Source organism: Manduca sexta, chromosome 23, assembly GCF_014839805.1.
Source record: "Manduca sexta isolate Smith_Timp_Sample1 chromosome 23, JHU_Msex_v1.0, whole genome shotgun sequence".
NCBI lineage: Eukaryota > Metazoa > Arthropoda > Insecta > Lepidoptera > Sphingidae > Manduca > Manduca sexta.
In genome coordinates, this window is record NC_051137.1 from 1,049,390 (window position 1) to 1,063,976 (window position 14,587).

General features: G+C 38.5%; 2 protein-coding genes across 11 annotated transcripts in view; one reads left to right on the top strand and one right to left on the bottom strand.

Annotated features, from left to right (window-relative positions):
• Positions 1 to 1,900, top strand: part of LOC115443280 — a 77,525-nt gene extending 75,625 nt beyond the window's left edge. For both annotated transcript variants that reach the window (XM_030168634.2, XM_030168642.2), the window contains exons 4-5: positions 52 to 229; positions 455 to 1,900. In XM_030168634.2, the coding sequence (XP_030024494.1) occupies positions 52 to 229; positions 455 to 778 (502 nt within the window). In that variant the 3' untranslated portion in view covers positions 779 to 1,900. The remainder of the gene's footprint in view (positions 1 to 51; positions 230 to 454) is intronic.
• A 711-nt stretch (positions 1,901 to 2,611) lies between these two features.
• LOC115443413 (voltage-dependent L-type calcium channel subunit beta-2) overlaps positions 2,612 to 14,587 on the bottom strand; it is a 186,368-nt gene continuing 174,392 nt past the window's right edge. For 4 of the 9 annotated variants that reach the window (XM_037441688.1, XM_037441685.1, XM_037441691.1 and 1 more), the window contains 9 exons: positions 14,248 to 14,367; positions 13,477 to 13,696; positions 11,068 to 11,088; positions 9,723 to 9,945; positions 9,274 to 9,397; positions 7,592 to 7,732; positions 6,999 to 7,166; positions 5,811 to 5,919; positions 2,612 to 3,241 (listed from right to left, as the gene is read on the bottom strand). In XM_037441688.1, the coding sequence (XP_037297585.1) occupies positions 2,934 to 3,241; positions 5,811 to 5,919; positions 6,999 to 7,166; positions 7,592 to 7,732; positions 9,274 to 9,397; positions 9,723 to 9,945; positions 11,068 to 11,088; positions 13,477 to 13,696; positions 14,248 to 14,367 (1,434 nt within the window). In that variant the 3' untranslated portion in view covers positions 2,612 to 2,933. Of the gene's footprint in view, positions 3,242 to 4,723; positions 4,822 to 5,773; positions 5,920 to 6,998; positions 7,167 to 7,591; positions 7,733 to 9,133; positions 9,249 to 9,273; positions 9,398 to 9,722; positions 9,946 to 11,067; positions 11,089 to 13,476; positions 13,697 to 14,247; positions 14,368 to 14,587 lie in introns of all 9 variants that reach the window. The other 5 variants (XM_037441687.1, XM_037441692.1, XM_037441693.1 and 2 more) reach the window with 4 other exon arrangements.

A 14,587-nucleotide genomic window follows, 5' to 3' on the forward strand; every position in this document is an offset into this window, starting at 1 on the left:
TTCACCTTGATTTCGGTTCCGACAATACTTTATACTTTCTCTTTATTCCAGGTTCTCACTCCAGATGCGTCCAGGCGGCCTGGTGAAGATCTACGACTCGGCGCTGATGTCTTCCTCGCAGTACAAGTGCTTGTTGACCAGCGAGCGCACCACGGCTGACGAGCTTCTGGCCATCCTACTCCACTGCTACGACTCCACGGAGGGCGTTGAGCGGTTCTCCTTATATGAGGTAAGATTTAATATAATGCCATCTAGTGGTCAGTTATTGCGACTGATTTTAATGGTGTCACACTATATTATATGCTACAAAATTTCATGAGATTTTATTTAATAATAAGTTGATTAGTTTAGGAAAATAATTGTGTAGTTTTTAACGCCTCAGAAACACTTTCATATAGAATTTTCTTGAGGACATTTTCAAAGTGGTATAAAAAACGAATCTCTGTTTTTACAGGTGTCCCCTTCCCAAGAATACGAGCGGAAGCTCCATCCAGATGACCTCCCGCTGTTGGTACAGCGAGCGTGGCCGACGGACAGCGACTGTCACTTCCGCGTGCGGCGGAACCCGCGCGCACCCCCGCTCCCGCCCCTGCCGCCCCGCGCACTCGCCTCCACACCCGCCGCCGCCTCCGCCGAGGAGCCCGACGAAGAGCCCTCCAGAGCCCTTTCGGCCCTCTCCCTAGAATCGGACGAAGGGAAACGAAAATACAGCCCGGTGTACAAGTTTCCGAGCATTAGTTACTGTAGGGACACAAAAAACGATTACCTTTATATCTGAAGTGTTTTATTGTAAATAGTGAGTGTAAAGTGTATATACGGCGCGGGATTGAAGTGGTAAACCAAAGAAATGAAGGACAGGACGAGGTGAAATATGATATGGCTTTGAGGATGTTGCACGTTGGTTTGGGCGTTTTTGTTTCGTGTACACGGTATGCTTTGTAATTGACAATATATAGTCACACACAATGTCTTTTGAATTGTTTTCTTTTTAATAAATAGCATGTATAAGTAACTATTCAATAGAATGTGGCGCGTGCTAAAATCGCCCTTATGTGAGTTTGAGACAACACGGATTCCGTTTGCAGCTAGAATTGTATTATAATCAGTATTGCGCTAGTTCATACGTTTTGTACTACGTAATGGTGTGTGGGGGAAGAATCTTGAACACAGAATCCTTTCTTCATTAACGATTAGTGATTATATTTTAACTATTGTTTGTTTTGTAATCGTACAAGTAAAGCGAGAATTTAACACGCAATAGTTAATTCCCTAATATTTGTGGATTACAGTGAGTGTTTGTGACAATAACGTCCGTACGTATTTTTGAACAATAGTATAAATGTACTTATTTGAATATTTACATTATGCTATTGTTCAGGAAAAATGTTTTTACCGATGGTAAAATAAGTTATACATTATTCCGCGGTATTGACGTAAATGCAGTTGAAATGTAATAAATAAACGCCCAGTGTTGTGAGCTCATTAACTAAGTTTACGAGCCACCACACATAGATGGCGCTAGTTGTTAAGGTGTTATTTCGTTTAACACTGGCACTATTATATTTTTGATGGAATATAATCGCAAACACGGTATATACATTTTTATATAATTAAATAACATCGAAAATGATGTTAGCGTTTCACCTCAATGCAAAACAATTTCTTAAATTCGTAATCTTTAAGATGGTAAACTAAATTTGTAAATAATCTTATATTGTAATTAGCTAGTAGACACCAAAGAGGCAAGCGAGCGAAAATATTATAAAGATATTATTTATCTGTTACAATTGCATTGTATAATTTATTATAAAGTCGAGGACACTTCGTTTTTAATGGACAAAACATTGTCTTCGAATTTATCTCGAGCAAATGTATGTAATAAATTGATTCGTTTTTCAAATGTGATGTTTTATTTTACGTCTATATTTCATAATTTAGTTATTGATACTACTTCATAATAATACTCTATTTTTAGTGTAATAAGTTTTGGAGAATAAATAAATTATGAAGTAAGATTTTGAGTAACAAATCTTGCATGAATTTTATTAATCATCCAAAAATGCCATCTGTTGGCGGATGATGCACTGAAGAGTGTCGCTTTGTGCGGCGTGACGCGGCAGATACGCACTGTATGTCTAAAACCGATGCCTAAACACTATTATGATATTGCTGTATACTTTATTTATTACCCATAGTATAACTATTTCCTTCTTTTTCTTTTTCTATTAAATTTACTCATTATTATTATTTTCATACATACCATAAGTTCCTATTCGCTAGTTGGAGGTTTCAGTTGATAACCAAACACACTTTGCCCGACATTTTAGGAATTACTGGAATCATTTATCCTTTTTGCACTTATTTCTTATTTTCTTATCTTATAAATAATGGGCGTGTGTATAAAATTACAATCTCAGGCTATGACTTTGAGTAGATATTGCTGATTATTTTATTATTTGATGCGCATCATCACTACGTTGTAGTTAAAATGTTGGTTTTCTGTTTATTGTAAACAGATAAGATCTGATATTTACCATCGAATAAGCGATCTCCTTACCACGCTATTCAGTAGTATAATTTATTGACAAAGATCTAAATAAAAACAAATAGGTATCGATATAAAGTATTTTATTTACAAATGATTGCAACAATGAAGTACAGACGATGCAATATAATTACAGAGTATGTTCAAAAAATGGGAAACGGATAATATCTAACGGTACTAAAATTATCTTCCTTGACCATCATTAAAATGTACACAATCAACGCAAGGCGGGCGAGGCGCAAGCGGTCACTAAAGCTCAGCGATACCGCGCCGGCGCGGGACCGGCCGCCGCCTCGGCCTCCGGCTCCGCCCCCGGCGCCTCCTCGGGCCCGGCCCCGAGTCCGGTCCCGGTCCCGGTCCCGGCCCCGGGCCCGGCGCCGGCGCGTCGCTACACGGCGTTGAGCGCGCGGCGCGAGGGTCCGTACTCGTCGGAGTCGCGGTCGCGGCGCGGCGGCGCCGGCTCGCGCCCGTACTCCCGCCCGTACTCGCGCCCGTACTCGCGGTACTCGTCGCGGTACGACTCGCGCGTGTAGTCGTGTCCGTACGGCTCGGCCGCCGCGCCCGCGCCCGCGCCCGCGCCTGCGCCGTACTCGTGCGCGTACGCGGGGTGGTAGTCGCGCGGGTAGCGCTGGTAGCGGTCGCGCGGGTAGTACTCCTCCTCGAGCCGCTCCGGCCGCGGCGCACGCGCTCTGCCACCTGTCGACATCTCTCGCTCAGAATCGGTCCACACGCAGTGCGAACAGGCTTAAATGCACAAATGTGGTAAATAAAACAAAATCAAAACCAAAACCGACGACGGAAGCGGGCCGGAGTTTTTGCCACTAAAACGTCACACAGCAAACGGCACACGGGCGGCGGGCCAAGACCCGGCCGCCGGGACGGGGACACCCAGACTTACTGACTGAGGGCGCTAAGATACATTAGTGGGGGACACCTGGGCCGGCAGCTCGCCGGTATTGCGCACTTTGCCCGGGCAGGGGAGGACCACCTCCGCAGAGGGCGGAGTGGACGGCGTCGCTGCGGAGAAGCACACGGTCAGCCGCGCTCGCTCGGCCGCGCACGGCGGGAGACGAGCGGGCGGCGGGGCGCGGGGCGCGGGGGGCGGGGGCTGTGAGCGCGACATGTGCGGGGGGGGGGGCTGAGCATGCGAATGTCTTGGCAATGACGTCAGGGCTATGAGGAGATGAATGTAATGTGTCATCATGACATGACCTTCAATATGAAATGATCTCTAATATATTAAGTATTATATACTTCTTTTCGTACCTACTTTTACATTTCATATCAAAGACTTAGATATCGTATAATTATGGTGTAAAAATCTATTTTTTTTTTAAATCACCAAGATTTTTTTTTTGTAAATTTTAGATAAAATTACACAATCTCGCAACAGACCCTTTTGGAAATGCAAACTGTTAGCCAATCCATCACAAACGGTACCGTGGTACGAATCCCGTACATTTTCGATTAGTACAAGCAAAACCCGCAAGCAGTTAGAGGGCGGACGGGAGCCAAAAATATCTGGCATAAATATCTGGCAACCTGGCGGCGGTAGAACGACGGTGTTTCAGACGAGACTGAGGTGTTCCGGCAGTCAGTGTGCCTGACCCGAAGCTTGTACTGGAATCAACAGGGCTGGTTCAATACGCCATACGAATGCCTCGTAAGGACTCACGAAATGTACACAACATCTATTACAACATAAATGCAGTGATTAATGTGTTGTTAGTGGTATATCAACGTTATGACGCAGGCGCAAGATCATGTTCTATGGAACATATCAATATTTAATATATAAAAGCATAAAGGAGCTAAGTTCTGATAAATCTCGCAAAAAATGTTTTTACATTTACAGAAATGAACTCCTTTTTAAATTATTATTGTTTATGCCAACATTTAAGGAATCAAATATATAAGCAGTTTTCATTACGAATTTTCGGATTGAGATTCCTAATATTGGCATAAACTGACCATAATATAATAAAATATAAAAATTATCTTGTATTTGTGTCAATTTGCGTCACAGTGCCATCTAGCGGCAAGCAGCCACACTACATCAACATTAATCGAGTTAAACTGGACACAAATCTTACCACTAGATGGCAATATCGGCAAGTTTGTGTCATCGCGCTGAAATCGGTAAAACAATGTTTATAATGTTACAGTATTGTTAGTTACCTCGTTCCCTCTCGTAGTTGTAGGAGTCGGACCTCTCGCGGTGTCCTCCGGAATGCGCGGGGGGATCAAAAGAGGGACATTCAAGGTTACAAGAGGGTAGTTAGTTGTAATGGAGTTAAGTTCAGTGGAAGTTAGTTACTGTTCAGTTATTAAGATCTTATACTTATGAAATTGATTAAATATATTAGTAAGAATACTATGATGTTACATTAATATGTCGTAAAACTTGAAAATAACATTACTACGTACAACATAACCTGGTTTTAATAATTATTAGTAAATGTTACCAAATTCAGAAAATATTAATAAATTTGTATCTATAATGTTAAATCAGAAACTAATAATATAAGATTTCTATTTGCGTTTCGTATTACTGTAAGTTTTATTTTACTCTATTTAACTAAACACAAATGTGAATAGTATAATAATATAATTATTCTAGTTTCAGTAAAAAATAATGATGACATTTGTAAAGAGATGTGGGGTGTTTTAACACAGTATAATAGGAATGACATAGTATACACATGTCATATATAGAAATAGACTAATGGACTGAACATCCATAATTAAAAATATACTTTTTTTTGACAGTAGTAAGGTCAAAATTCATACTGTCTGACATGTAAAGTTTTTAGACGGGGAAAGGTGTGATAAGACATGACACCCATCCGAGCCACTTTACAGTTTATGAATAGTATTAATTGGGCAATACTATCCGTGTTACTAGTATATATTGATAATAGTACATATAAATGGATATTATTTTTTTTGTTTTTTTTTCTTTATATATTTTTTAATGGCATTGAGAGGTTGTAATGTTTTAGTCTATGGTATTTTTGTACCTCGGACAATCATCACTATAATATTTTGTTACCGCAACCTATACAGAGAGAAACTGATTGCAAGATTATTGCTTCAATTCTTATTTATCAAATAATATTTTTTTTAAAAACATTGTCATTAGGATCTCAATCTTAGCTCTATTGGTATTGATATGAATAAAAATGTCTAGTTAGATGCAGTGAAGCAGTAAGACGTCGTATTGTAGTTGTGTGTGTGGTGTGTGGTGTGTGGTGTGTGTACTCACCGGGCTGCGCGTGCGCGTGCGCGTGGTGCGCGTGGTGCGCGTGGTGCGCGCGCGGCGCGGGCGCGGAGAGCGGCGCCGCGCTCGGCGGGTGCGTCGCGCGCCAGTACGTCTGCAGTACATACACAGAGTCGCATTTACATTCAACCTAGATTTGGGCTGTTTCATAAAATTACATATATGTATTGTGGTAATCTTTTGATATTTTTTTATTATACGTATATATGTATAGTTATGTTATAAACATATACTAAATCATTAGATATAAAAATGCTCTATTGAGATTTAAACTCAAAAAACTTCAACACCATCTCGTCATTTCTTAGAGGCCCTTAAAAAAATCTTAAACACCTTAACAGTGGTGTAATAATTACAAAAAAATATTTCTCTACACTACTTGGTGCAGAGTCCGCGCATACATTAGAACGCCATCTATCGTTCAACAGCAATACTACACAAACACTAACATCGCCGCCGCCGAGAGATGTCGCTACTCCACACTACTCATAGCTGCCGTACCAGTGGCGAAGGGTGAAAATTTTCAAAAGGGAACCCGACGAAATATTTTTTTCTACACTTAACATAATATAATACACTGTTCACAATAAATTAAAATCAATAAAATATCATAATCATAATACTTAATAATTTCCTTCTAATATATTATGTCTAGTCTCTAAATTTACAAAATAATCATATATTTTGAACATAGGTACCTAAAAGAGCCCAACAAGAATTAATTACGCACAAACACTAATTATAGATTCTAAATTATTAAAAATATTTCGCGCCAATAGCTAAACATGAAGCCGCAAATTCTCAGGTTACCCTGAAGTACACAAACACGCACGCACACATGTATTTTTACGTCACTTCAAAAACATTAGACAAAGACACCGCGCTGCGTGTGAAAGAGACAACAATATCGTGAAGGAAGCTATGCGCGGCCGAGTTCACTTCGAACACTATAAGGCGCGAGCACTGCGCGCGCGTTACGATTTAACGAATTGATATGAACGACAGATGTCATTGAAGTATTGATTATATTAATAAATATAAGATGACTTGTGTGAATATACTATTTTTATTTTAGTTATATTGTTACGTTTTTCTTTTATTATTTTTAATTAATTTACAAAAGGTAACCCGGTAGGAATCGGCTTGTATGGACGCTTCGCCACTGTGCCGTACCTCGAGATACTCCGCGATGTGTGCGCACGCGTCCTCCAGCTGGTTCTCGTCCAAGATGACGTCGAACATGTCCGGCGGACACTGGGACAGCTTCTCTGCCGCCACCATCTGCACGGAGAGGTTCTTCGTCTGGCCCTTCCCGCGGGACTTTACTAGGCGTTGAAGCACCTGGAAAAAGAGATATTTTTTGGTTAATACACTGGTGAAGCAAATGCATATTTCATAATCACAACATAGTAGAAGGTAAGACCAATTGAGATATCAGTAAAATATGAGAAATGTCAAATTTAAAAAAAATAATGAGAACAAGCACTATTACAATTAGTTTTGTAAATGGCGTAAATGAATTCGCTCAATCAGTAATGAAATATTATTTTATAGAAGTGGTTTTGGTGCCACTTCGTCCAGTTGAACGTCCTTTCCTAAATAATATCTAGCTATTAATATTAAATTAATGAGTACCGAACATTCCAAACTTCTAAACTAAACATCTTCACAAACCTTCATATTTATTCAATGAACAAAAAGGAGAAAGGTAGTAAAGCAACAAAACCTGCGACTTGCCAATAAGCAATTAAAATAGGCTTTATTACCTTCGGGCTAGTGATCTTCAAGTACACGATGGTGGGTGCAAGCGAGGTCTTGGCGAGCTGCGACGGATGGTTGATGGTGTCGCAGTCCAGCACTACCAGCTGCAGCGTCCGCGCCAGGTCGAATATTCTCTCGATCTCCGCCTAAGCAGAAAGAGTTCATGCAGTATCGGCTTTATTTTGTAGATCATAAGAGTCATTTAGGAAGATTCTTTGTGGAATTGGGGTAGATTTTAGCTACAAATATCGTTAGTGGAACATCAAACCTATATTAATAGACATAAGAAGTGAGGAATCGCATTCTTGGAAAATCAATTCTTATTAAGGTTAATATCAACATTATTTTGAAGGTCATAGGGCTCTTTTCTAAAAACAACAAAAATACTGAAGAAGCAAACCTTGTACGAGATATATTATACGATAATCATTTCAACACGTTTCATAAGAAACTACCTTCATGGTACTAAATCAACAGGAACGAATTTTACATCCACAGGTGCGAAATCCCAAATTATCTATCTGTATGAAGGAAGGAATTCACGTGTGTTTTAGCAGGGGAGGTGATTATGCTGATATTCCTAGGAATTTACTGTTATTAAACAATCTTGAGTTGAATACAGGTACACAATATCTAGAACAGGTTGGGTGTTAAGGACTGATTCAGGAATATTTGCTAATGTTACTTCACTGCTTCGTTAAAAATATTCTCTTCTCATGCGTCTTCCAACAACTCAAACTTTATGAACGATTTATAACCACAAGGCTTCAGTTGTTTAGTCCTATCTAAACAGAGTCGGTACTGGGTAAGGCGAACCAGGCAGCCGCCCGAGTCCTCGTGCTTAGAGGGGCCTCGTGCGGTGCCTTGGGGGACCTTTTTTTCGATGTTACCGATGAAACTGTTAAAACCTTGGACCTTATTTTTGCTTTAGCTTAGGGCCTCGCTACGGTCGAGGCTGTCGCCGTATCTACATCAAATGTGAGACACAGAATATTGATATTTATTTTTTTAATATTCGGTGTGAAATATATTTGGACATGTTCAATTGAACGGTAATCGGTGTATTTAAAAATGATTTCGGGGCGGCGTAAACATAGCATCATCACGTTGGGTAAAAGTTGACTATAGTTTGAGAGAGGCTGAAGATTGCCCAGTCCGTGCAGAGATTTATGATTATTACAACACTAATCATCATATGAAATTATGTGAAAATCTTCCTCCACTCTGTTTAATTAGTTGATAGATATTCCATTCTCAGGATAGGACGTTAAAATTGTTAGTTGACGGAAGATGACACCATCAAATCAACTGTCAACACACAACTGGCAAGCTTTCCAATCAGGACGGGATATTAATGTCTGTTAGGTATAATGTTAGTTAATCGCTACTAATGCAGGCAAAACTGATTCGTATATTAAGGACTTAGTAGTTAAATTCGGGCATCACACGATCACATCGAATTAAGATCCAAGCTCCACCGGCCAACATTCTAAAGCGGTCGGACTACAGTCACCGAGCGTCCCCGCTGGCGCTGTCCGCGGACACACCTGCACCTCGGCCAGGCAAGTGTTCCTGGCATTGACAAAGGGTTTCTTGGGCTGGTTGCTGAGCAGCGAGCGCTTGGCGAGCGAGATGTCGGCCGACACGCGCGTGATGATGATCCTGCAACAGAGCGGCGGTGAGGTACCTGCACTTCCGCGAGGCACGTCGAGCGCGAGTTGGAGCGCTCCATGATGGCGCGCTTCGACGGGTTGTTCAGCAGCGAGCGCTTCGCGAGCGATATGTCCGCCGTCACGCGAGTTATTATTATCCTGCAAGCGTGCACTCAGCTTAGCGCGGGTACTGCCGCGGGTACTGCCCCTGCAGGCCGGGAGCTGCGGTCTCCTTACCACTACCTTTCATTTTAACCTGGTCTATAACTAACTGGACATCGTTTGAAGAACTACACAATATTCTTTTTTCTTAATATTTTCCTTTTCTTCCCGTCTTATTCCAATTTTTATCATCAAGAATGCAACTGCAATACTGCAACTTTATAAAAAGCATTAATATAAAATCTCTTAAGCCTATTGTTAGTAAACTGAGCAACCACAACATCCCGACCTGTTCACTCATCTCACAAGTTCACCAGCTCACCTGCCCTCGAACCGTCTCTTCAGGAAGTCGAACAACGCTTTCTGCATCATGTCCGTGACCTCATAACCCTTGAGCGAAGGTCCTACGAGAACCACTGGGCGCATGGAAGGCACTACGTCGTACGGCGTGCATGCCTCCTGCTTTTTGAAGAAGGGCTTCCTCTTCTCTTTGCTGCCTGGCAGCGCTGCGCCGCGACCGCGGCCGGCTGAGTCTGACTCCTCACCTGGAGACAGAGGGCTAGTCAGCTTGGGTAGAGATGTCACGCGGTGTGAAGATCAAGAGACTAGGAGATTGGACCTGAGGAGAAGCACATGGAAATCATAAAAGAAAATTAAAAGCTTTTCAATAGATTATCAGCTCATCTGTCCTGTCTGTCTGGTAATTTACCTTTACCTAGTAGTAAAGTGAACAGAGTTGAAGAATATATCACTTAATATTTTATTTGGACTGATAAAATTAAATATACTGTTCATAGATCGTTATGAGAACTAATTCAATTTATCAAATAGCATAGAAATAAAAGTAATTATTGGTTCTTGTTGTTTGATCTCCAGCATAAAGCCATTATATTAGAAGTATTTTCTACGGTTTACATCTTTTTAGTTTAAGAATACATAATATGTATTTAGGAGGCGTATATTTTACGGTAAACGAGCTTCTGTATCATTATACTTAAAGAAATTACAAAATTATTTTTACTTGGGACTATATACTAGGTATACCGTGCTTAAACATTTATATAAAGGGACACACATATAATAAATTTGGTTTTACCATTCCAAACAACATAGGGATTTAAATAATAATAATAGTTGAAGTTGATCCAAATAATTATAATTGAATCATGAAGAAAAATTGTACCTTCATTAAAATAATATATTTGTGAATACTCTTTGTTTTTATTAAAGTATCGATATGTCTTATTTATTTCACGATTTTGCAGTTCTAGGCATTCTTATAACATATGTCAATAATTTGGATCAACCTCAGTACCAGCACCGGATAATACTTACATTTATACGTAATAAATACAATAATAATCATTTTTAGCACATTTCTAGAACTATGCCAAAAATGATCTTTAATATACCAACCAAATACACCGATAAAAATTAATAACAGAGAAATATTAAACCATATTTATATAATTCGCTAAATATTGCATTCCGTAGAAAAACTGAAAAAAATAAAAATAAATAAAGGGTTCGTGCAATGGTCAATGGAATGGCAATGTCAAAACGAATTATTTGCAAAAATAAATAAATAAGTAAAAATTAAATAACAATAGAATATAAAGGTGAAATTACGCATTTCCTGGCTACGTATGGACGTGAGTGAAGCTTACCTCGGTCGAAGGAAGGTACATCTGAAAATATGGCATAAGTGAGTACGGTATACAGGGTGTAAAAATATTCAACGCGCGGCTTTTATCGTAAGCCGACGCTCACACTCCTATTATAAGTTATATTTTCGTTTTATTGACTTTATTTTATTCATAAATAAGACTTTTAAAGCTATGCCACTTTTCTATATTGCTTATAAATTACACAAGAATATAAGCTAACATTTAATTGAGGCAGTACAAAACATAAAGTTACATTATTCAACAACATCAAGTCAAACTTACCTCACTGTCCGATATTGAGACAATCTTGGTTTGTAACATTTTGTACATTTAATACACAACATTGATTTCAAAATAAAAAAAGGAAGATGAGGGAATTTTACTAATTTTTGAAAGTACTAGGAGTGTTTTGCATGACGACAAACATCAAAATTTACACCTTGTATGAGTAATAGAAACCAGGAAACTCGAGCGAATTACACCTGATGACGATGTGTGAGATGGAAAATGATTGTACAAAGCAGTTATACAATACATACTCTTATAAATATTTTATTCATTCCAATTAGTAATTACAAGTGACAACAAAATTAGTAAGGCTAGAAAGTAATAGACCAAATATAAAAATAAAGAGCCTTGATATACTAGGGTTTTTTGGAAATATAAATAGACTTTTTATATGATAACATGAAATGGTCAAGTTTAATCTCTGAAATATTTTATTACGTCAAAATGTTATAAAAAAAAAATACAACTAAGGTATTATTCTTAACTAAACAAAAAGGCATAGAATGTAATAAAATTAAATATTAAAAAGTAATACAGCTTTCGATACGAAATATCAATGATAATATTAACATTTAATAAGTAAATACAAAAGTAATAATTAAGTAAAAATAGTCTCAGAAGATAGATGTCACTTGTAATTTTAAAGTAAAATATCCCCCATATAATATAATTATTGTGCTAATTAAATGTTATAAGCTGAAACTTGCCGTTCGAACTATTAGTTTCTTATAAAATATTAATTAAAATAAATTAACACCAAGAATAAAAAAAAAAATTATGTATCGAATCACTATTGATGTCCAATGAAGGTTATTGTAAAAGTTATTACTCATTATAAGAATATTAAAACCTTGGGTGGTTGAATACTATTCCTATAAGCTATAGGATCAATTGCCTTCAAAAAAGGTTTTTGTATACATTTTCTATTATCTAGCTGATTGGACATTTATATAAAAATATGAATGTGAAACAAAATCAGTTAAACTTGTAACGTAGCTGCCCTAGAATTAATAATATGTTAAGTTATAAAACTACTCTTGGTAAGTATCAGCCATAAGCCAATATATTATAATAAAAGATCATAAAAAAAGAAGGTTTCAAATAAAAATCCAGCTTATAGCATTTAATGAACACACTGTACATAAAACTCAAATTGCAGCCAATATAACAACATCGAGATACGACTACACAAAGAAATCGTCTTGCTATTTGTTCATACAAGCCAAATATTTAGTTATAAAGTTTTTAGTATATGTTAGAAAGAGCAAGACGACTGGAAAGAAAGAGAACTGCGTTGTACGTTACACACCAGATAAATAAGACACGTTATAAATTAAAGATCAAAATGGCATTTAAGTATTGACTACCGGCAACCAATTTGAAAGCCTAGGTAGGTGAAATAATCATCAATAAAGATTATAATTCTGGGTATTGTCACTGGTTTTCTATTATTAGGTTCTATGTCTTATTGATGGAAAAATTAGATATAAAATCTTCATGATTTTAAAAATAAGAAAAGACAACTATTCTTGGTTCCTCCTTTATTTATCTTTTGGGATTGTTTTGTTTTTATTGAAAGAGACACGGAAAGATGTGACATATTATATATAATTCTATTAGTTTAAATAATATAACATAGAACTTTGTAATAGTGAGCCAGTGAAAGTCTCTTTTTGTTAATCTGGAAATGTGTATTTAATTATGATAAAAATACTGACAGTTAAATTGACTGAATGTATACAAAAATTTGTGTAGCTATTTATATTGTTTTCATAATTCGTTATCTTTTTAATTTTTATCATCTTTCTTTGTCATTTTATCTGGTGTATGAAAAGCATTTAGCAGGTGGGCAGCGGAACTCTTTAATTTTAAAGCCATAACTCAATTTAACTAATATAACTTAATATCGAATTTATAACCGGTATTATAGAAACTGCGTTTTGCAAAGTTTTAATATTTGTGAACGTCGATCACATATAGGCCACTATTTATTCTGAATTAAAAATACGTCTGGTAAAATCAAAATCAAAACATGACCAAAATTGATTCCACCAGACTCAAAAGAGCCCCACAGCCAACCGAAAGACAGAGCTAAGGCGGTGTGTAAATGAGGCGACGTACCGGGCGTGGGGGGGGTGCTACCTCTGGAGAGGGGCGGGTGCGGCGCGTGCGCGGGCGCGAGCGAGCCGGCGAGGTTGGCGGCCGAGCCCGCGCGCGTGTAGCGCCCGCGCGCCGCCAGCCCCGCGCGCACCATCTCCAGCTTCACCGGCGACGGGATGAACCCGATGTCGCACCCCTCCTTCACTAGCCGCCCGATCCACCAGTTGTTGTCGTACTTCTCCTGCATCACGAACAAACGTACACTTAGCAAAGCAGGAGACAAATATACGTACTTCATTCTTTTGTCTCCTGTTTTACTTCACGTAGAGTTGACGACATCATCAGCTAGGCATAGTATGTTCACTGCTGGACATAGGCCACCCCCGATGATTTCTACATTAACTAGTTAGAAGCGGTCTACATCCAGCGAGTTCCTACAACCTTTATTGAAATCTTCAATCGTAAAATCTACGTTTGAATACAAATCATGTTTTCTAATGTTGCGAGAAGTCTTTTTATAAGTGGTCCATTTACCAGGTAGTCACCTGAATTGAAGTATGACTACCGGCAAATTTGATGTTTAAGAAATAATAATTGAGGCTGACTCAACCACTGAATAGAATTTAAAACTTGCTCAGCCGCATATTTTATAACTATAGTTTTAAGATATTATATTAAACCAAGATGAAAAAGGCCATAAATAGTGGAATTATGGATGAAATTATGGTAACCAAAGAAACTATCTTATACAATTTAAAAAAGTGAATCTAAGTACTGAATGTTAATATTTACCTTGATGTGCAGGAAGTCGCGCACCTCGAAGGAGATGGCGCTGCCGTGCACGGGCGAGTCGTCGTCGATGGTGCCATCGTATGCGACGTTCGTGCGCACTGCGAACGCGACCGGCTTCGACTGAAACATCATACGTATTGCGTTAGTTTCAGAAACATAATACTTATTGCGTTAGTTTCGTCTCTTGAATCCTATCTTTCTATTTGATTAATTTCGTTGCGGGATAAAGACAAATTAGTGTTCCCTGAGACTCATCGAGCTTCACCGCTCGGTATTATAAAATGCGTGCCACTGCTGATCCTGGCTTACAGAAGTTGTAGTGGTTGATGTGGGGCGGAAA